Source organism: Panthera pardus, unplaced genomic scaffold, assembly GCF_024362965.1.
Source record: "Panthera pardus isolate Hobbes unplaced genomic scaffold, ASM2436296v1 HiC_scaffold_17, whole genome shotgun sequence".
Classification (NCBI taxonomy): domain Eukaryota; kingdom Metazoa; phylum Chordata; class Mammalia; order Carnivora; family Felidae; genus Panthera; species Panthera pardus.
In genome coordinates this window covers 60,917,459-60,941,060 of record NW_026526732.1, presented here as the reverse complement: position 1 = coordinate 60,941,060, position 23,602 = coordinate 60,917,459, and the positions used below count along the sequence as shown (strand labels likewise).

General features: G+C 33.3%; 1 protein-coding gene across 3 annotated transcripts in view; it reads right to left on the bottom strand.

Moving 5' to 3' along the window:
* ASCC3 (activating signal cointegrator 1 complex subunit 3) overlaps nucleotides 1-23,602 on the bottom strand; it is a 359,800-nt gene that overhangs the window by 126,507 nt on the left and 209,691 nt on the right. For all 3 annotated transcript variants that reach the window (XM_019442967.2, XM_019442970.2, XM_053904622.1), the window contains exons 15-22: nucleotides 19,334-19,525; nucleotides 18,808-19,032; nucleotides 12,404-12,523; nucleotides 9,344-9,508; nucleotides 7,356-7,442; nucleotides 6,318-6,494; nucleotides 2,418-2,643; nucleotides 1,003-1,157 (exon numbers count right to left, since the gene is read on the bottom strand). In XM_019442967.2, coding sequence (XP_019298512.2) covers nucleotides 1,003-1,157; nucleotides 2,418-2,643; nucleotides 6,318-6,494; nucleotides 7,356-7,442; nucleotides 9,344-9,508; nucleotides 12,404-12,523; nucleotides 18,808-19,032; nucleotides 19,334-19,525 — 1,347 coding nt within the window. The remainder of the gene's footprint in view (nucleotides 1-1,002; nucleotides 1,158-2,417; nucleotides 2,644-6,317; nucleotides 6,495-7,355; nucleotides 7,443-9,343; nucleotides 9,509-12,403; nucleotides 12,524-18,807; nucleotides 19,033-19,333; nucleotides 19,526-23,602) is intronic.

Below are 23,602 nucleotides of genomic sequence, written 5' to 3'. Positions count from 1 at the left end.
AATTAATTCATATTAAAGATGTACAAATAATGTCAGGTAATGTAGAAGATATTTACTGAAACTAAATTAGAACCTTACAATAACCATGTAAAGTAGGAATTGCCACTACAATTACTGATTTCCTTGCCTTCCTCCACTGGCTTCTTGAAAGAAAGGATTGAGACTTACTTTCTTTTGTATCTACAATCTCTACTGTACTCTTTGTACAGTAACTACTGAAAAGACAGACCTTTAAAAATTTTGACAGAATAAGAAGAGGATCAAGAGTAGATCTTCCTAAACACACACACACACACACAAACAGTAACACCTAAGATTTAGAAAGAAGAATCGAAGGTATACAAACAGAAACAGGCATGTTATGGGTGCCAAGGAAGGGCATTCTCAAGAAGGACGAAGTATAGTGCTGAATGTTCAGAGAAGTAAAAAAGATCTGAGAAAAAGTCATTTATTATGGCAACCAGTCAGTTTTTAGTAATCACTGAGAAAGTAGTCTCAGCAGGAGAGAAACTGGTGACCAGGAAGAAAATACAGACTACTCTTTCTACAAGTCTAATGGTAAAGAAAAGAAGAGAATGATAGTTGGAGAAATATCAGGATTAAAGGGCTTGTTTAGCACGAAGAATCTTGACTTTTTTAATAGACTAAAATGACAGAGTAAGTAGGACTGGCAAAAATGAAGATACCAGAGAGAAAATTAAAGAAGACAGAGTTAATAAGCAAAGTCACTATGAAAGTGAATCACTAAACTGTTGTTCAATGCTAAATATTTAGGTCACCTAAGAGTTCTGGAAAGGTCTCATTGGTTGACATATTAATGTATTATACCATGTTTTTCTTGAGGATGATAGTAAATATTACTGTACTGTTTAAAATAAATCTTCAGTGTGTCTTCTTTTTAGAGATTTTCTACATGCCTTAAGGACATATGGAAGGAGGTGTAATTGAACCTGCAGTATAGACATTTTGTTTATCATGGATATAGATATTTTCCACTTTTACCTGATCATTCCAAGTAAAATCAGGACAGATGCTGAGCGTCACTCGGAGGACAGTCCGTGTGATGGGCTGAATGGATGCTTCCATTGTAACAGAAGGAATCTGATGAACACATTGTTTGACCTTGAGCCCAATATTCACATGATGCAGCATGTGACCTGTAAGGAAAACATCACATAGAAGAAATGTGTTCAGACAGAAAAAAAGCAATATAATCTGACTTGTAAATGGGATTTCAGAGAAGGTGGTTTTATTGCTTGTTTTATGATTTGCTATGTAGAATAGCTGACATTCTTGACCTGGCATGTTTGAATATTTTGTAATAGTTAACTTGAATTAGCAATTCATAGCTCTGAAAACCAGTATCAAGGTTTCTTCAGCTATTAATAGGGTTCTTAAAATTACTGAAACTTGACAGTGTTTAAACTACTATAAACAGTTCCACTTCTCCTAGTTAGCTCATGACATAGTATAAAAATATTCAGTATTTTGTGAAAACAGCCATTAATTTACACAAAGTCTATTTCTCAACATTATAACCATGATAGGAAATGTTTTGGTAATAAAACACAAATCACCCATCCAAACTCATTTCCAGAAAAATGCTAAAATATAAAATATGGTCACATAGCACACAATTAACAAGTTATACATATTTTCATGAATGATTAGATTCTGAAATAATTATGTCTGGGAATGCCAGGGTCGGGGGGGGGGGGGTTGGGTCACAAACAGATGTGACTAACTATAGACATTTTCCTACTTCAGTTCAAGCAATTAAGTGGAAACAGATTATATTTAATAGTATCAACATTTCTTGTCTATCTAGGTTCTTCGTAATATAATTTCTTAAAGCAAGATTATGAACAGATCAAAATGTTCTATGTTCACCAGAATCTGAACTAAAGTGATTTTCCTTATTTTGATACAACATTTACATGTTACTCCAGTGTGAGTGCTCTCAACTTCCTTGGTTAATATTCTCAAGTTCTCTCTATTTCATTGATACTTCCCTTCTACCATTCTATCTTGAAAGTGTTCTCACTATACAAGTGAAATAACTACCTCAACCTCTCTTTACATCTTTGGACCTTATCCCTCCCCGCTTATTCCTCCTCAGCCTGACTCCCTTCATGTGTAATGTCTATTCTGTTCTGAATGTGAAATATTAACTAGTCAATACATTATACATTTGTCCAATAAAATGTTCAGGTACATGAAAATGTATGGAGAAATAATTTTTCAACATCATATAAACACAGAAGAACAAATGTTATTTACATATTGATACCAACGTGATTTAAAATGGTAAAAATTTATCCTGAGTAATGTGAAAATGCACAATAGTTCTCTTTTATATCTAATAAACTTTTATTTGTACAGAATAATACATTAAAACACTTTTGCTTCCTTCTTACCTATTTCATCTTTCCTCATGTCTTTCAGCTTATCCACAGTAAGGTTTTTTTCTTCTAATCTTGTTAGAATGTGTGGTGGTAACACTGAAAACTGTCTCAAAGGGCTAGCCCAACCCCAAAGCCTCTTGTCAATGACTTTACTAAGATTCAGGAGCCTGTAGGTCATGGCGGGCCAACGTTTCCTCAGAGCAATTTCAAAAAGAGCACGAACAATTCTAGCTGCATTCTGAAGAATAAAAAGAGGGTCAGTAGTTAGGTACAGTGTACTTGTAAATTTGTCAAATTTGTCATTCACACCCAGTTTTAAAAGAAGTATGCCAAGTTGCACCCTTTAATTGTAGGCAACATCTATTCTCATATAACCCTATTTATCTTGATTATTTCTACATAAGAATAATTACATCCTTCATATGTGGACGTTATCTTGTTTAATTCTCAGATGGCAGCCTCATTTCCAAGTTTTCAGGAAGCTCCACCCTACACCCCCTAACTAGGAATGAAGGAGATAAAATGTATATAAAGTACTTAGTATGCTGTTGAGGCCATTTAGAATATAAGAGACAGTCAAGGATATTCTTGGGTATATAGTGGAATGATTATAAGTCTACTTATGAAAATAAGGAGGACTTTGGGATCCAGTCAGGTGGAAAAATTAGTAAGAGAAGAGTGATAAAGGAAGTACTGATGAGTGTAGCTATCTGTATTAGTGGCTCTCTAAAAACCAAGCAACATATTAACAGCATTATGTATCTAATTTAATCTGTCTATTATCTCATTTAATCTTTATAACAACTGCATTTGATTGATCTTGATATTATGATTTTACAGATGAAGATACTAGAGCTTGGTATGGTCAATAATTTGACCAAGATCACACAGATAGTTTGTGTCACAGTATCTATTCAAAGTCTGGTCTAAACAACTCCAATTTAACTCCAAAATTCTAAATTCGATGGTCAGGATAATTTCATTAATAGACATATAGAAAGCTACAATGTTTGAAGCCTATTAAGCATCTCCACAGTTAGTTTCTATTTGTTTTGCCCTCTTCCCTCTATCATTAACTTTGCATATTTTTACTGAAGATTGTTTTTAAAGTCATGAACTTGGAGATACCTCATAGAATTTAATGACATCTATATCTGAAAATGAAGACTTTAAAAACTTCGATTTCTCTATCTAAAATCTTCACTCTTTTTCTTCTCTTTTTATGATTTTGACAAGGTCGAAGTTATGAGGTAAAAACGATCATAAGAGTTAAGGGATTTGATATTACATTTTATATAAAATATGTATTTGTCTCTTAACAAATTCAACTTTTTATCAGTATTAGAAATTTAAGAACAAAAATGGTACTTAGACGTATAAGGACAGTTTGGATACCTATTAAAAATTACAGGATGGGTTTTATTAGGCCAAGAGAATGATAAATGAAATGAACATTTTGATTATTATATCTACCAAAGAGATTTTCTTCTTGCATCATTCCTAGTTGCTCTTGTAAGAACATGCCAGGCTAATTTTCCCAACTGTATTTGAAAGTATGTTATTTTTCTATGTCACAACCTACAGTTGTTCCCTAAAAGCTAAAAGAAATGGAAGGAGGAATCCCATGTGAGATATAAGCAGGCATTTTAATCTGGAATGATATAAATTGAGTGAGCATGATTAAAGTCTCTAAAACGTGCAGTTTAGAGAAGCTAAATATAGGATTCTTTATAAAATCGTAGAATATTTCAGCTAAGGATTTATCTCGGGCCTGAGATAATCAAGTTTTAGAAATACAGAAGGGATGATTACTATTTTACAGAGCTGAGAGGGTGTTTGTGGAACTGTTGATGGCTTAAACTTAAAACATAAACTCAAAAGTAATTTATCCCACGCATTCAAGAATAATAAACCCACAATAGCCATTTAAGAAAAACCAGGATGCTTTGAGATATAACCTTAATTTTCTGAGACTGACTTTCTGAGCACCAATCATGAAGAAACCGTAAGTTTTACATTATAAAGCAATCCATCTGTCAGTCTTCATAATCTTGAATCAAGCATAAATGGGCCAGATTATTCATCTGGAACCCAGAAAAGCTTTAACTTTTAGAGAAGTCATTAACTGTTTCAATATAAAATCATTAGAAAACATAAAATGACAATATTATTTTTCAGAAAAACAGATACAAGAAGTTAGAAACAATGGTTCCTATAGAAGTCACAGAGTTTTGAGACTACATATAAATTTTTATGGCAGGAAACACATGTCTTCCAAAATGCAAAAAGAAAAGGAAGTTTTCACCACATCCACATTTGCTTTACAGAGTATATGAAATCACCTGGTTCCTTGGCTACTTTGATTAAATTACTGAATTCATTCAAATTGCTTGCCAATATGTCTTGGTTCATGTTTGCAAATATTTCATGTTTATATTTATCTTAAAGCACCCCTGAGTATTTATGGCTGTTAATACTAATTTATTTAACACAAACATACTTTTTCTATATAAAGTTTTTGAACAAAACTACCAACCTAAGATACATAGCAGAATCATTTCTATATTTATAATAAGATTAAGCTTTTATTTTTCCTTAACTTAGAGGAGGCATTACTCAATAAAAAATGATGAAAAAGGAATTTTTCAAAATTTTATTTTAATTATAGTATAGTTAGTATACAGTGTTATATTAGTTTCAGGTGTACAACATAGTGATTCAACAATTCCATACCTCATACTGGTCATCATGAGAAGTGTACTCCTGAATTCGCACCCTTATTTCACTCATCCCCCCACCTACCTCCCCTCTGGTAACCATCCATTTGTTCTCTATAATTAAGAGTCTGTTTCTTGGTTTGTTTCTCTTTCGAAAAAGGTATTCTTGGGGTGCCTGGGTGGCTCAGTTAAGCGTCTGACTCTTGGTTTTGGCTCAGGACATGATCTCACAGTTAGTGAGTTCGAGCCCCACATCAGGCTCTGCACTAACGTGCAGAGCCTGCTTGGGATTCTCTGTCTCCCTCTCTCTCTGCCCCTCCCCTGTGTGCACTCTCTCTCTCTTCCAATCTCTCTCTCAAAAATAAATAAACAGCTTTAAAAAATTAAAAGAAAAAGGTATTTTTGATTAAGAGTATTTTTTTAAATAAAGGTCTAGAAGAGAAAACTCATTTGAAAGGTAAATACTGCAAAAAATAACCTATTTTACTTCACGTGAAGTCTTGAATATAAATACTACAACATTTTACACTACAGTATTTTATTTTATTTTTTTTATTTTTTAATATATGAAATTTACTGTCAAATTGGTTTCCATACAACACCCAGTGCTCATCCCAAAAGTACACTACAGTATTTTAAAAAATATATATTTAATGAGCTGTCATTTAGGGAATAATTTTCTTTCAGTTCTCTATTTTTAAGTATCACCAAAAGGGAAAAAAGATTATTTTTTTTTTTATATCAGACACTTATCATAGTGAACATGTGGTATGAAGTAGTTATTAAGCCTTATTTAATGGTAAAAAAATGTTTATATTTCTAACATTTGGGGTAAGCTACAAAGGTTCCACAATCTTTTACTTTGCTTGAAATATTCATGTCTTATTGCCTTTGTAAGTAAAAGAAATGTATCATGTAAAGCAGAAAAACACAAATGTTGATATTTTTAAACTGTACAATGAAAACAGTAGCAACATCAAAAGGGCCAAACCAACCACCAAATCCCACTTCCATTTCTGATCTAATAGCATAGGTGGCATAAAAGATGTGCAAATTAAATAGAACTAGTTCTGCAATAAAATGGTAATTGCTAGCATGTCACAATGCAATACATTCAGAGTATAGCATGAATTAATTTCTTGAGTCTCTAGAAGTAACCAAGAAAGGGCAAACAGGAAGGGAGTAATATTCTTACCTGTGCAACATACGCAGAATCTGATATAAGGGAGAAACTGTCCATCTCTCCTCGGCTGATATAAGTTTGAAGTAGGATGTTTATTTTCCCATAACTGTTCTCTACACCTCCAGGAGCCGAGAGTTCACAGAAATTGTTTAATAAGGCATCTAGCTCTTCTATTTCCTCTTCTCTGACCTGGAAGAATCAATGTTTCTGTAAGATTATTTGGGATGATTTATTGAAATTTTTCATATTGAAACTAAACCACATTACATATTTTTTTAAAGTTTCCATTTGATGTAATGCAACATTTTTCTTTTGTATACTAATATATAGTAATTTTTTCATAGGTAGCTAATAAAATACAGTAAGAAACTATCTTGAGTCTGATACAATTACATTTTATTATTCATCACCAATATTAAAGTTGCCATTGACATATAAAAATTTGATATGCCACAAAAATTAAATCTTCTGACCTCACCATCCTTCAGTTGATGAGATTTCATATTTTATTTGACCAGAGTAAAACCTCTGCCCAAATGGATTAGGGCAAACTTGAATTATCTTCAAATGCATTCATTACAGTCATATATTTTTATATGGTATAACACATTCATAGCTTAAAGCTGTGAAGTACTATGATTCACAGTATTAAAGTTTCCACTGTTAATAAGATTAAATTATAATACAGGTACAGAAATACTTATATCTAAGTTTGAATCATGCATGTCCTTTATATTTTCTTCAGTGAACCTTATATTGCAAATAAACCAAAATCTACAAACTATATTCTCTGCTAGTTTCATTACTGCAAAACCTACTTAAATTATATTTGATTTGCAGTAGAGAGCAAAGAATAATGTCAGAGATGACATAATATCATAATCTAGGATAGTGGACATTGTTGATAAATGGAAGAATACTGCTGGTACTCCAAGTGCGAAGTGCCATACAGCTTATACTGTATCAGGAATAACAATTAACTATAAGCTTTTATAAATAGATGAATGTATATATGCTATATGCATTGATTTAAGCTTCAAGTAATCTTACCTTGATTTGATCAAATTCTTCAGCTTTGGAGACTATAGCAAAAATATCACTTTCTGTTTTGTGAGCATCAAAGAGTTCATTGAAGGTCTACCAAGGTAAGTGTTATATTTGATTAAAATAGAATATCCAGTGAAATATTTTCAATTAAAAAGTGACTATACATCAAAACATTCTTAGAGAATATTTGAGTCCTAAACAATTCAGAGTTATTATGTCTGTGGCATACTATTCCTGAGCATTGTTTTAAACATCAAATTTATCAGAGACTAAAAAGTTTCCTAAAACATAATTAGCTGGAGAAGACTTTTAGAAGCAAAAAGATCAATCAAGTCAGTTATTAAAACCTACATTAGATATCTAAAGAAACGTTCAGCATAACAGTCCAGTCTTGGCTCATTTTCAGCATTGGCATATGGAAATCTGCACTATTCACCAACTTTAAGCTGATCCTACATCACATAAAATTCAAAGAGGCATAACTAAAATTATGTAACCTGAAAATTCTGGCGAAGGTATCGTAATATTACTAGTGAGGGAATGTAGAACTTCAGAAGACTGAGAAGAAAAAAAATCAGTTAATAAGACCATACAGAATATAGATAAAGCCGAAGAATGGCTGCAGTTCTTGAAAGAGCTACAGGCACAAGATGTAGTTGGACAGCAACATACTACCAAGTGGGAAAATGAGAAACGTTACTTAGCGGACAAAATGAGTGCACGTGAGCCCGTGATGGAAGCAGCAGAGAGCTAGGGAAAATGTTCTGGGTTAAGGAAGATCAGATCACAGTTGTGAGATGATACATGTTGAAAGAAGAAACCTAAAGTGCACTACAAATTCAAGATTTAATCGGGGAAAGATGAAGAAAAGCTAGTATGCACACAAAGGTGTTTTCTGAAAACTGTTATATGCCTAAGCACGTTAAATGAGTACAAAATTTAGATTTCATACAGGCCTAGGTTTTCATATTTCTGAGGAAATTTCACTTTTGTGATTTATATTACTTTTCCATTAAAAAAATAAAATTAAGGGCACCTGAGTAGCTCAGGCGGCTAAGCGTCTGACTTTGGCTCAGGTCATGATCTCATGGTTTGTGAGTTCAAGGCCCACATCAGGCTCTGTGCTGACAGCTCAGAGCCTAGAACCTGCTTCAGATTCTGGGTTTCCCTCTCTCTCTGACCCTCCCCCACTCTCACTCTGTGTATGTCTCTCTCAAAAGTAAACATTAAAAAAAAAAAATAAATAAATAAAATAAAAAATAAAATTAGGTACAAAAAAAAGAATATAAAAAAATAATTCAAACTCTTTCTCTATAAAAAGGAGAGTAAAAATGTGCTTTAACCCATCTTGGTCTTTGAAATTAAGACTTTCCTCACAGATAATCTCTGGTTACATTTTTCCATGTATTAACATATGTAGGTGCATATACATGCCTACAAACACACATAAAAACATGCATATATTCCTTAAAATGTAAATATTATAGTGGCATCCTATCTTACACAAAATCATGTTAAAAGGCAACAAGCAAACTATCCATGAAACCTCTTAAATTGCCCAAATGGTATAGCTTGGCTGAACTGATAATTGCATTAGTTTTTCTAACTCTTCTTTAGCCAATGTTTCTCAATAACCTGCAAGTAATTTTTCAACTTTTTGTTCATTGATACCATGAAGCCATCACCTCCTCCCTAATTTCATTCAGGCATTCATTCAACTGGTTTCCCCCAAATTCTCAATGTTTTAGGCTTGGGTGTGTCTACTACTTAGGATATACTCACTGAACAGATGGCAAGAGGGTCCTTATTTTTTAAAGTCTTATTTTCTCTTGTGTTTACTGTATTATGTTATTGAATTCATATAAGTTAAGTTCATTTTGTTCTATTAGTTGCTTTAGTTACTTTACATTAATGCTATATTTTGAAGTCCAGAAACGTATATACATCTAAGAACAAACATATGATTGTATTTGTTCCACTGAGTATAATACCTCAATGGTGTTGTACTTAATATAGTAGTGGCTAGCAGTTCTACCCAAATCAGTTGAGGAAAAATATCCAGTTCGCTCTTCAAAACGAATCATCCGAGCTTTGTCTAGTTTTCGTCCAACTTCAATGACCAACTGTTCTCGATGCTTTGCTAATGTTGGGTCAATCTGTAGGAAAAAAAATATATATAAATACTTGGATATTTCTTTAGAGAGTCATCATTTGCAAATATATACCTATTTATGGAAATTAAAATTTTTTGTTGATGCTTTAGTTAGAATAAAAATTTTTATTACTGTTTTTAAAGAACTACATTTTTATAAATTTAGTACATAACTAGAACATATTTTAATCCATTAAATAAAGTAAGCCTTTATTAAGATTGGGGGGCCTGGGTGGCTCAGTTGTTTGGGCGTCCGACTTCGGCCCAGGTCATGATCTCATGGTTCGTGGGTTCGAACCCTGCATCAGGCTCTGTGCTGACAGCTCAGAGCCTGGAGCCTGCTTTGAATTGTGTCTCCCTCTCTCTCTGCCCCTTCCCTACTCATACTCTGTCTCTGTCTCTCAAAAATAAATAAACATTGAAAAAAAATTTTTTTAATTCATTAAGATTAAAAAAGTGATCAATCTTTATATTATCTTTAGATGGATAGGAATATTTCAGAATCTAAAATTCATTGAGATGCAATCCTAAATAGATGCCACTATGGCAAGGATGGACAAAGCAGAGCAGAAAATCAGCTATATAGAAGACAAAATTATGGAGAATAATGAAGCAGAAAAAAAGGGAATCAAAGGCAAAAGATCATGATACAAGACTTAGAGAACTCCATGATTTATTAGAAAGGAATAACATCTGAATCATAGGAGGCCCAGAAGATGAAGAGAGAGAAAAAGGGGCAGAAGCTTTATGTGAGGAAATTATAGCAGAAAACTTTCCTAATGTGGGGAAGGACACAGACATTAAAATCCAAGAAGCACAGAGAACTCCCCAGTAGATTCAACAAAAACCAACCATCACCAAGGCATATCATAGTCAAATTCACCAAAATTCTTACTTGGTCTTAAGAACAGAAATCAGATATAAGTAAAACAATCTATCTTCTCCCTCCTACACTAAAATAACTAGGGATTTTAAAATATCATACTTCATCAGCTTTTGGAGAAATTATAGTGAGGATGATCTTCTCTATTAAAGATATAAACAAATAAATGCAAAATTATCCTTTCAAGAGTATGACTTCACAACTGCTGATGAAAAAACCCGTTTGCCTATAATAATAATAAAAGCAAAGAGTAAGATGAAGTTGACAAGAAATTTTTGAATAGTTTTGAAATTATTTTATAGCCTTTTCTAAGCAGAAAGGACATTTAACACAAGATATTAACAAAAATTCTTAAATATTGTGATGTATGTGTTTGTATAAGTATGTGTATGTATATACACATATACACAGGCATACACACCAAGTACTGAAGATCATGCTTTGGTCATGAACAATAAATATGACCTTTAAGTGGGACTGAGGGGAGTATAAAAATTCTTTGGAAATCAACTGATGAGTCAATACTCCTACTATTCATTCTAACCTAGATTTTGATGGCAGCATGTTCATATACCAAACATAGCTAAAACAAATTTAAAAATAAGAAAAATGAGGCAAAGGAAGTCAAATGTAGGGAAGATGGTATCAAAAGCCATTAACAAACATGAAGGTCTTAAAATTTGCTATAAATGATATACTGTATGTATCAGGTTCATCTTATAAAACCATTTTATTCATCACATGTTACTAAACCATTAAAAAATACGTTGGACAGCATGATTTGTGTCAGTTCACATGAGTTTGTGGCTACAAATTCTTACTGAGTAATAAAACAAACATATAAGTAAAAAGAAAATTAAAAAGAAAATTAAAAAGTCTCTGAACTGTGAAGATAGTAAAACTATGTACCTCAGAAAGAAAAAAAAATCACTTTCTTTACACTAGAAAATTATACAAAAATGACTTCTGATATTAATCTAGTACTTAAAAATATTAATGTGTTTATTTTTCCCCAAGATTTGCAATGGCTTAGCCCATGAAAATATGTGTTGTGTTTCATCTTCCTCTATCCTTTCAGAATATTTTCATAGTGCCATTGACTATTTTCACAAGCCCCTATTTGTAGCAAGGTCTTTTTTTTCCCTCCTAACCCTTAAGTTTCAATTTTTCCATGGTCAAGTCTACAGCACAGGAAAAGGAAAAATGACAAAAAAGATTGGCAACTGCTTTGATAAGACAATGGAATATATACAAAAGCTAAATTAACAGTGAATGGGGAAAACTATAATTTTAAGTTCAGTTCAACTTTGCTACTTTTGACTTAACACTAGTGAATATCCATATGATGATGGTGACAGAATGTTTTCATTAGACAACTGATTTTATCTGTAATTAGGAAGCATTTACAGTATATAAAACAGAGTTCTAAGAAAAGACAAGATCTCACAGAATCTGTAAGCCATGTGGACCACACAACTGTAAAGTTCACAGGAAGGGCTGCTACAACATAAATCTGGTTCTGTCACTGTGTTCGGTGGAACTGATTCAAGCCTTCACACTGTTAATAACTCATTAATGCTATCTTTTAATTTAGGAATAAAGGCTTAGAAGGGACTTGATAAGAGGAACATACTTCATAAAACATAAGCCTGTGATTAAAAGTGATCTATAATTCTCATGTCTGGTTTAATCTAATTACCTTTATTTATTATAGTTTTTTAAAAAATCACAGCAAAATATCAATATCAAATGGAAATGTACCTGAATAATAAACTGATAATATATAAAGACTCACTTTTTAGTACCATTGGGAAAAGATATAAAGTTAAATAATTACAAGTGGCAAATTTAATTTTCCTTCATATTTTCTAAAAAAGATTAAAGCTCTTTGTTTTTCTTCTATGTACCTAACTCTATTCAGATGAGGCAGAAGTAGCAAATATTTATCCTCATATCATAAAAAGATTACAAAACCAAAAAGAAGGCTTGTTTTTTTTCAATAAATGAGTTTTCTACCTGATAAGCCTTGTGACTGATGCCATATACTAATGGATTTGCTCTCATCCGTACATAAAGATAAGTGTAACTTATCCACTTCACTGCTTCTTCCACATTAGTAACTGTTCCCAGAGCAATCTGCAAATCAAAAATATAACAAAAATTAAACTAATGCATTAAAGTTGGATATAAACATTACATCAAAGGTCATTTTGTCAAAGGGTAAGTTAAAATACATCATTATGCTGTATTTAAAAGAAGGTAAGTACAATTACTGGACATGACACCTCTCCAATTAATTAAAAATCAGTCCTGCCTCATTTAATTGAGAACAGTACATTGGAAATGCTAGCTTCCAAAACCAAGTTTACTCAATATTATGGCATTTGATTATTTTACCTAAATGGGGTTTAATTCTATATATACAGCATTGAAAGGTTAATAATTTAAAAATACAATATAACATATAAGATCTGTGTAATAAAGAGAAATTATTAGAAAATGGTATTAAAACAAAATTGCAATGAAAAGTTTTCTTAAAAATACATTTCCTTAGCTACTAGATATACAGGTAATCACTTTACTTAGTGTTCCTTAATTTAAAAGTTCACGCAAAACTTGGAAACTTCATAGTTGCATAATTCTTCCTGAACCTATGGCTAAAAAAAAATTAAATTTCTTAATACCTCAATAAAAGGAAGAGAGATGCCTCCTACCTAAATTATTATTGTATTAGGAGAGAAAAAAAAAAGGAAAAAGAAAGTCTCTCATTTTAGCACTCAATATTAAAGAAAATAAAACTTTTATGTTTGTTTTATTCCTATAATTTTTAATTCTGTATAACTAATTTTGTGAAATAAATATGGATGCTTAGCTATCTTTAGTTAGTTGAAGATGAGATCTAGCAATCTATAAACATTACTATACTATACACCATGCTATTACTTATTAAAAAAAGAGAAATGACCAATGTAAAAATAACTAGGTGGATTCTATTTACTTTAAATTTACACTAACTTGAAACAAGTCAGACAGAGAAAGACAAATACTGTAGTGTTTCACTTACACGTGGACTCTAGAAACACCAAACTCATGGAAACAAAGAGCAGAATAGTGGTTGCCAGCAGTTGAGGGGTGGGGGAAATGGGGAGATGTTGGTCAAAAGGCATAAACTTTCAGTTGTAAGATGAGTAAGTTTCGGTTATCTAATGTACAGCATGGGAGCTATAGTTAGTAATACTATATTGTGTACTTGAAAGTTGATATGAGAGTAGCACTTTAGTGTTCTCATGATAACAACAACAAAATGATAGTTACATGAAGAATAGGTTTACTAACTTTACTGTGGTACGTATTTCACAATTATACACATATCAAACCATTGCACTGTAAACCTTAAACTTACACAATGTCTGATGTCAATTGTATCAGCATAGTTACATAAATTTAATGTATTTACAAATGACTAAGTCACCCACAATATAGGTAAATATATACATTTCCTAAAAAGTGAACTGTAAGACTTTCTACAAAATGAAGAGTAGCAAGACTAAAACATAACTAATAAAGGAATTGTGCCACACTCTCTAAATATTAAACATGAGACAGCTGGGGGCACCCGAGCGCTCGGTTGGTTAAGTGTCTGACTCTTGATTTTTGTTCAGGTCATGATCTCACAGTAGTGAGATTGAGCCCCTCTTTGGGCTCTGTGCTGGCCGTGGAGCCAGCTTAAGATCCTCTCCCTCTCTCTTCCTCTGCCCCTCCTGCAGTCATATGCACACTTGCTGTCTTTCTCTCTCTCTTTCTCAAAAAAAAAAAAAAAAAAAAAGAGTGAGAGAGAGACAGCTGAAACATTTTCTAGCCTGCTGAGGTAAAGGAAACTAGTTTAATTATATAGCTAAAAATCTGATAGTGTCCTCCATTTGTGATTTTATTATTTGATGGCCAAAACAGTGTGGATTCCCTTATGACCGATAGATATTTTAAAATAATATAACACAACTCCTGAGATAGAAAATTTTATAAAGGATAAGGATAAAATAATGCTATCATTTCCAAAATCAGACTCAGTAAATAAACATTAATAAGCACCTGTTGCTACTAAGGATAAGATTAAAGGAAAGAGGAAGAAGGTATCAAACTGGATTAAGTCATTCAAGTCATCTAAGTGTTCACCAAAAGAAAACAGACTACCCTGAAAAACTGATGTAAATTCATGATGGTACATCATATTTCTAGATTAATCTTTGAATGCCACCTAGTGACAAAGACAAAAATTTGCTTGTAAATATCTGCTGTCACCTAGTGGCTACTTAGCACAGGAGCCTTTTATGATAAAAGTATTTTTCAAATCTCTTTGCAATATATCCATTCATCTCAACAATCACATAGTAACTCAGTTACAAGTCTGTATTATATAAAGTACAATGGATATAGCAATAAATTGGAGCATGATCTCCGGTCTTAAGAAGTCCCCTGGTCATGTAGGTGAGACACGTGTAACTAAGATGACTGTACATGAAATCACCATCCCTGGTGCCTAGTACATAATACTTATCCAAAAATGATTTTAATTAAAAATGCCTAACGTGTAAAACTTATAAAAGTGCCATTAAATATACAACGTAATAGAGTTCTATGTTAAGAAGAAAAAATAAATCTACCCCAAATTTGGTAATTTAGAAGTTAGACTCAAAGTATCACTTTATATCTAATTCACCTATTTAAATTTAGCCTTTAAGATGATCTTAATTGTTTCCTTGTGTGTTTTCTTAAACTTCCTTGTGTGTTTTCTTAAACTGGTTGAAATCCTATAAAAACAAAATAAATATAATCATCAGTATGTATGTGTATGCATGACTGTGTGTGTGTGTATCCTTTAGCAAATATATGAAAAAAAAATACTACCATTTATGTATTTATTCAGCTAGGATTTGAAAGCTGACAGTAAGTATAAATAGGCTGAGTATCAAGGGACTATCAGATAATGGTAAGTGATACAAATAGTTTACTAAATACCAGCTTAGCACAGGTGCTTCTTAATTTTTCACAACAATCTAGTGAGATTGTCCCTATTTTATAAATGGGAAAATTGGGACTTTATAAATGAAGTGAATAGACTGAGAGTCTGTCTTGTGCAGAAGACATGTGTTGGAGAATAACCAGAATCAGCATTGGGAAGGTTGGTTACACTATGGAAGACTTAAATCTAAGGACAAGGTATTTATACTATGTCATGTAGAGACAAGAAAAATTCCATATAGGGGCGCCTGGGTGAGTCAGTTGGCTAAGCATCCAACTTCAGCTCAGGTCATGATCTTGTGGTTTGTGACTGTGAGCCTGGCAGTCAGGCTCTGCACTGAGGGCTCAGAGCTCAGAACCTGGAGCCTGCTTTGGATTCTGTGTCTCTGCCTCTCTCTCTGCCCCTCTTCAGCTTGTGCCCTCTCTGTCTCTCAAAAATAAATAAATAAACTTGAAAAAAAAAAAAGAAAAACTCCATATAGAATATATGTAGGGTTACAGATATATTCACATATTTTAAAGTATGTACTACAAGGGCCTAACACAGAGCAGGTACACAGTAATGTCTGCTGAATACATTTTAATAAGCCTCAAACATGCTTCAGTGTTTCTCTCAGTGCAAAAGTAAGTGGCTGTTGGGGCGCCTGGGTGGTTCAGTCAGTTAAGCATCTGGCTCTTGATTTTGGCTCAGGTCATGATATCATGGTTTGTGTGTTCAAGCCCTGAGTTGGGCTCTGTGTTGACAGAGCAGAGCCTGCTTGGGATTCTTTCTCTCTCTCTCTCTCTCTCTCTCTCTCTCTCTCTCTCTCTCTGCCCCTCCCTCACTTGCATGTATGTGCAAGCTCTCTCTCTTTCAAAATAAATAAACTTAAAAAAAAAAAAGGGACTTGTGACCTTTTGGCATTAGCATTAAGAGTCAGCTGTATTAGGTATCAGGTATCAATCAGCAAATTTGTCTCACAAAATATATTAAAATTATTACTTAACATATTACTTTCTTCAGTTCTTCTAAACTAATGGTCAGAATAGATATTCATGCTACAAAAGATATTAGTAGAGGCAATATTCCTAATCTAATATGACATTTATGTTGATCACTGCCACTGAATAGTCTTGCAAAGATCTGGGGAGTCTAAAGACTTGAAAATCCATTACCTTAAGAACACAGTACACATTCATTTTATAAACTAATTTCACACTTGATTTCCACAGATTACCAAATTTAATTTCATACTCAACCATAAGGGAATTTGTTTCCTTAAAAGAAAATTTACTTTAATTGGGAGCTATTCTAAGTAGACTAAAATATGAGAAAAAAGTTTTAGCAATGGCTGTACTTCAATATATTGGCAAAAAATTTCTAGATATATATTTCATTATTTGAATGCCTTTGATGGCATTAAATGGAATTATGGTTATAGTTAGTTGACATTTTAGAAAATGACCTACCTAATAAATACTTTATGAATATGAGTTAAATCTATTGACTACAATTTATTTTCTAAATTTTTCAGGGCTTGACCAAATAGTTTTTCATTGATAATATTTTACAGTCTATAAAAAAGAGTTCCTTGAGGACATAGCAGTATTTCACTTATCCCGTGTCTTCTGCACAATAACATCACCACCTTGAGTTTACTTTACCATTTATAAAAAGGATAGTAATTATATTTATGAATATAGTCTTCCTTGATATACTTTCCTGGAAAACTTGCAAAAAAAGAGCCTTTCTTTTTAAGTGAGAGAAATTATGACTACCATTTTGGAAAAATTAGTCCTGGTCTTAGAGAAGGCAAATGGTAAGTATCAATGTAGGGAAATGTATTCACCTTTAACTGACTACATTCTGTATAAGGCAACAACAATCTAGGTTATCATAAAGAAACTAGATTTGTAGTTAAATATACCTGAGTTTGAATACTAGTTCCAAAAATCAGTAGCTTTGGGTTAGTTATTTATCTCTCTGAGGCAATAATATCTACCTCGCAGGGCATTTAGGTTGTTCTCATGCCACTCCTACTATTACTATCATGGATTGTACAATAGACTATTCTATCAGAGATACTGTTGACCCACCAAAGACCTAATTATTTAAAGCATGCAATCATAACAGGTAATGGGGACTGAAACTGAGCTATAATAACATTGCCTTTAGGGTAAAAATTTATTTTCTAATCATTTTTATTTTCTTGTAATTATGTTACTAGAGACTAGCGTCTTTTATGACTTTTTCTAACTTCGAACCAGATCTTCCAAACCTTATCTAATCTTCTGATCTCAGATCAAGTTCTGCCATCATCAGGAACAAAGCTTTTCCTAATAGCCAGAGACCAAAAGTGTTTCCTCCTTCTGCTGACTCCATCTATAGAAAATATCACTTCCTATAGAAAATATCACTGTGTTTTTGTATCTTTTTTCCCCTTTTGGACTACATGTACTTTAACAGAGGGGACTGCATAGTGGATGTGCTTTTGATCCTCGAAAAAGAATTGTAATGAACAGAATGTAAGTGAAATTTTTATAAGCTGTTTAAGAAGTACCTGATAGCACTCATACACAATATTTGATTGCAAATATTTCATTTCATTTATTCATCTATTAACATTTCACTTATTCATCTATTTAACATTTATACTCCATCTATTTTAAAAAATTATGTGAATAAATTTTAAAGACAAGAAAGGATATAGAAGCAGGAAAATGTTGAATGCCAGGGCAATAATTAAAAAAATGTCATCAAAAGAGTGAAACTTTATTTAAATGTTTGACACACAGACTCTTAAATTAAGAATGTTTATCCTCTTTACCAGTTAATACATTACCTGGACTTCCAGAGTCTGCTATTTAAATCTTAACACAAAATGCACATACATACATGAAACAAATTATAATACTGTAGCTCAATTTAAGCAATTATATTCTGTATGAAAGGTCAATCAATGACCTAACATAAAGAAAAAAAACACCTTTATAAACCTTATAAAACACTTTCTAAGAGTGTAATCCAAATATAGTGGTGGTTACTGCTATTTCTGTTTCTCTCATTGGTATAGCTTTGGTTAGATTTCTGGCCTATAACAAAACTTCACAGTTTAAAAGTACACTGTTTTAGCAATGAGTTCTTATCAGTTATCATATGCATCCTACACTGTTCTGAATTAACCAACAATATTGCCATTTAGTCCATTCAGTCTGTTGTGCCTTATGACTATAATTATATAGTCATATATTATTTATATATATATATATGTGTGTATATATATATATATATAGTCATATATTATATAGGCATAAACTATATTCCTGAAGATTACAGAATAGCAACCAATTCCACCTGATATTTACTTGGCCATTCTTTCAGCTGATTATTCTATTCCTATCCTTTCTTCACCAGATCTTACCTCTGCATTTAGGTTATCTGCAAGGCTTTCCAGAAACTGACTCTCAATTGGGTTTTGTTGAGTGAGCAAAGTGAGGTAATGGCTGAGTTTGTCATGTGTTGTTATGATGATTCCTTCTCCAAATCTGTCAAATTGTGGTCTTCCAGCTCGACCAAATATCTGCATGACATCTAAAATTCCAAGGTCAACAAAAGAGCCTCTTTTTGCAGCATATATTTGTGTTCCCTAGATGAAGAAAAGTTAATAAAAATTTACATAAACACACACAACTATAATCCTGATGAGCTGAATACTGAAATTAGGCAAATATGGCAAGATCTTAAAAGTGTACTTTAACTAATCCTTTCATCATCTGTGATAGAGTTAAATTTTCACAATATAAACTAGATTTTTTTTGGAGCAAATAATTCTTACCTTATATGAATAGCAGTAAAAGTCAATGAAACAGCCAAATCACAGTATTTTTCTAAATAAATCAATCCACAGGTTTAAGACACACACAAATCCATGTAAGGTAAGCTATTACCTTAATAATAACAGCATGAGCAGGAAGATTGACACCCCAGGCTAATGTAGCTGTACAGACTAGAACTTTGATATGCCCATTAGAAAACAAATTTTCAACCAAGTTTCTGTCCTGCCGAAGCATTCCTGCATGATGAATACTAAAACCATCTGGAAATAATTCTCGTACTTGTTTGTTTCTTGACTTCTGCACCTAAGGTAGATATCAACAAGACATAAAAGAGTATTATTTAACATTTACAAGTAATTGTTATTTAGCATTTTTGTTCAATGACTTCATCAAAGTAAGCATAAAATTATTCTTGTTTTGAGGCCTAAGTATATATTTTTCTGTATAAAGTTGTTAAAAATTATATTTTACCTATCTTAAAACATAGGTAATCTCCAACATGACACAAAATCCAAAAGGAATGAGGCTAAAAGTAAGCATCTCTTTCATACAGATTTGTAACCAAACATTATTTCTTGTTTCCTATCCTTCCAAAAATATTCTATTAAAAAAAAGCATAAATCTAAGAAAAAAACAAAACATAAATCTAAATTGCTTCCAACTTATTCAGGGCAAAGGCCACAGCCCTTACAATGCAGGACTCTACACTGGGTGTTATATGTAAGTGATGAATCACTAAATTCTACTCCTGAAACCATTATCACACTATATGTTAAGTAACTTGGATTTAAATAAAAAAGAAAAAAGAAAAAAAGTAGTTAGAAAAACAGGAGAAGACCCAGGAGAAAAAAAAGAACCAGGGCCTTGTCAATAGTATCAAATGCTACAGAGGCCCAGTAACTTGCTATATCTCCTTGTATTTCCTATAATAGAACACTTAACATGCTGTGTTCATCACACTTGTCTGAACCCTCCAGTGAAATGTAAATGCCACGAGGCCAGGAATTGTATCTATTTTGGTCCAACATTACGGATTAAAGGGCACAATATTATGCTTGACCCAGAGTGGCATTAAATAAATGTTTGTTCTGGGTGCTTGGGTGGCTCAATTGGTTAAGTGTCCAACTTTGACTAAGGTCATCATCTCACAGTTTGTGAGTTCAAGTCCCACACTGGGCTGTGCAGTGACAGTGTGGAGCCTCCTTTGGATCCTCTCTCTCTACCACTCTCTCTGCCCACCTCCCCTGCTTGCGCTTTCTCTTTCTCTCAAAACAAACAAGCAAAAAAACATTAAAAAAGTATTTGTTCAATTACAAAAAAAAAAAGACTCTACAGAAATTATTCTCATTCCCTAACCTCACTTACCAATGCCAGCTACTAGGGTTGACTTTTTCTCTAAGTCCCTTTTTTGACAAAGCCACATCCACTTCACCAGGGTCTTTATATTTTCTGTACATAACCTACTTCCTGGAAGACATTTCCCTCTTCTTTCTGAGATCCCCATGCATGATTCCTTAGCGCATGCACTATTTCTCATTGAAGTGACCCAATAAACCCAACTGTGTTCACCTAGAGGTGTGTTCTTGATGATTTTGATGGGAGGGCACTGACCACCTTAGTTCCTCAACTTGACAATGCCCTGAATATACTAACTTCACTTCTGGTGTCTGTTTTTGACCTTGTCTGAACTCAGATGTGGGATTTGATCCACTTATCAGCAATCTATATAATTGCTACAGCAGAGTATCTTAAAAAAATTCACTGAGACTCACACTATACAATGGAGAAAATCTCCCTATAAAATTAAAGAATGTAGATTAACATAAAATAAGTATTTATGTAGTCAATAAATGGGGCATCATGTCCTGCATTTGCTTGCTATTGCTCTAAAAATTTAATTATCAACATTTCAAGAGCATCTTTTGAAAGAGAAGCTTTCCATGGTTTTTATGCAAGGGGCATTACACTGACAGGAAGTGGAATTTCAGGGGTCTGTGATTCTAGTACAGACTTTGTGACATTGATTATGTCTAAAGTCACTTAAAATTTTAAACTTTCATTTTTAAAGCTTATTTATTTATTTTGAAGGGGGGAGCGAGTACACATGAGCATGCAAGTGGGGGAGGGGCAGAGAGAGGGAGAGAGAGAATCCCATGCAGGTTCCAGTGCTCTCAGCCCAGAGCCTGAGGTGGGGCTCGACCCCATGAACTGTAAGATCATGACCTGACCTGAAACCAACAGTCAGTCACTTAACAGACTTAGCCACCCAGGTACCCCCAAATTTTAAACTTCTAATAATAATTAACTAAGGAAATGACCTAAGAAAACAGCACTCCATGAAATCTGTTGCAAAAATAAAACAGAAATACATTAACAAACCACTCCATCTAGTGGCCATCCCAGTAAATAACAACTTACACACAGACCTAGAGTCCTGAACAAAATACACATATACCCAAAAAGACTTCCTTCTTCAACTTTCATGGGGAATATAGTCCTCTTTTATTTTTGTGCAGTGTGGTCAGCTTGTTAGAAATCATATCATGCACTGACCTTATAATTAACTACATTTGGGTCATATTGTCTAAACTTTCATCTTTTTAAATTTTTTCATCTTTTCAGACAAGAGTTATGATCTATTTTCTTAACACAGCTCTTATGAATATGAGATGACTTGGGATAAGGTCAATTGTGGAGTATTTTCTAGGATATAACAGAGTTCTTTCATGGGCCAAGGGTAGGGAGAGGAGACACATTTCATCTAGTAAGTTTCTTCTCTAATATTCATAAGTAGACACTCAGAGCTAACAGAATAAATAAGAAAATATTTTTTGGAGGAGATACTCTGTACAAATTATACTGCTTGGATTGTTGTTTGTTTCAGTTGAATCTGCTGTCTGTAGACCCCTGCAATGGAATGTCCTGATGTGCTTGTAATAAATGCAGATTCCTTAGTCAAACTCCATTTGGAGCAGGACTTGGTTTGCAGCACCAATGACACAATAAGAGGCTGAAGGCAGGGAATAATGAACCGTAGGGAAGAATATTCCCATTACGTAGCAGAGTACTCACATAGCACCCCCCACCCCCACTCTGACCAATTGAGTTCAACCAGGTTCCGGGCAACCATCTTAGTAATCCCTCTGGTCTCAGTGAGGAATATAGAGTCACTAGGGATCATTTCTCTTTTGTCTCTATTCTTGCTAAAAATATCTTGTGCATTGCTTTTTAATTGGTTTAGTATAGACCTGAAGTGACAACAATCCTAAAATAAGTCTGGTTTGCTCATTCCTAATTGTCTTTGAAGCTAAATTTGCTACTTGTGGTCTGGTCTAGCTCAGAGTACAAATAAACTAGAATCCTTGGGAATGAGGCAAAGAGATGTACATTTTAAAAATCTTGTTTTAAAAATCATACAGAAAAATTTTATTATTTTTTCACTTTTGGTGTACAGTCTATGAATTTGAATATGTTCAATTTCTGTAACAACTACCATAGTCAGGATATAAAACAGTTCTTTCACCCTAAAAAATTCCCTTGTTATTCCTTTATAGTTACACCCTCTCCACTTATAACCTCTGGCAACTAATGATCTGTTCTCCATCCTTATACTTTTGTGACTTCAAGACTGTTATAAAAATGGACTCAAACAGTATATGAGCCTTTGAGATTCATCCAAGTTGTATTGATAGTTCATTCCTTTTTCTTGCTGAGCAGAATTCCACAGCATGGATGGATATATTAGTTTGTTAATCCAATCATCCACTGAAGGATGTTTGAGTTGTTTCCACTTTGGGCAATTATGAGTAGAGCCTCATTGAATCCTCATGTGAAGTTTCTCTCTCGCTCACTCTGTGTGTGTGTGTGTGTGTGTGTGTGTGTGTGTGTGTGTGTGTGTGCATGTGCGTGTGCGTGTATGTGTGTGTGTGTGTGTGAGAGAGAGAGAGAGAGAGAGAGAGAGAGAGAGAGAGAGAGAGAGAGAGAGACATAGAGAGAGAGAGAGAGAGAGAGAGAGAGAGAGAGAGAGAGAGAGAGACATAGAGAGAGAGAGAGAGAGAGAGAGAGAGAGAGAGAACATGAATATATTTTAATTTCTCTGGATACCAGGAGTGTGGTTGCTGGGTCACATGGTAAACGTATGTTTAACTTTACAAAAACTGCCAAACCATTTTCAAAGTAGCTGTACCATATGCATTTTCACCACCAATATATTAGAATTCCAATTGTTTCCCATGCTTGTCCACACTTGAGACTGTCATTATTTTTTATTTTAGCCATTCTAAGAGGTGTGTAGTGGTATGCCATTGTGGCTTTAATCTGCCTTTTCCTAATGACTAATAATATGAAAAATCTTTTCATATTATTAGATATACATTTCTA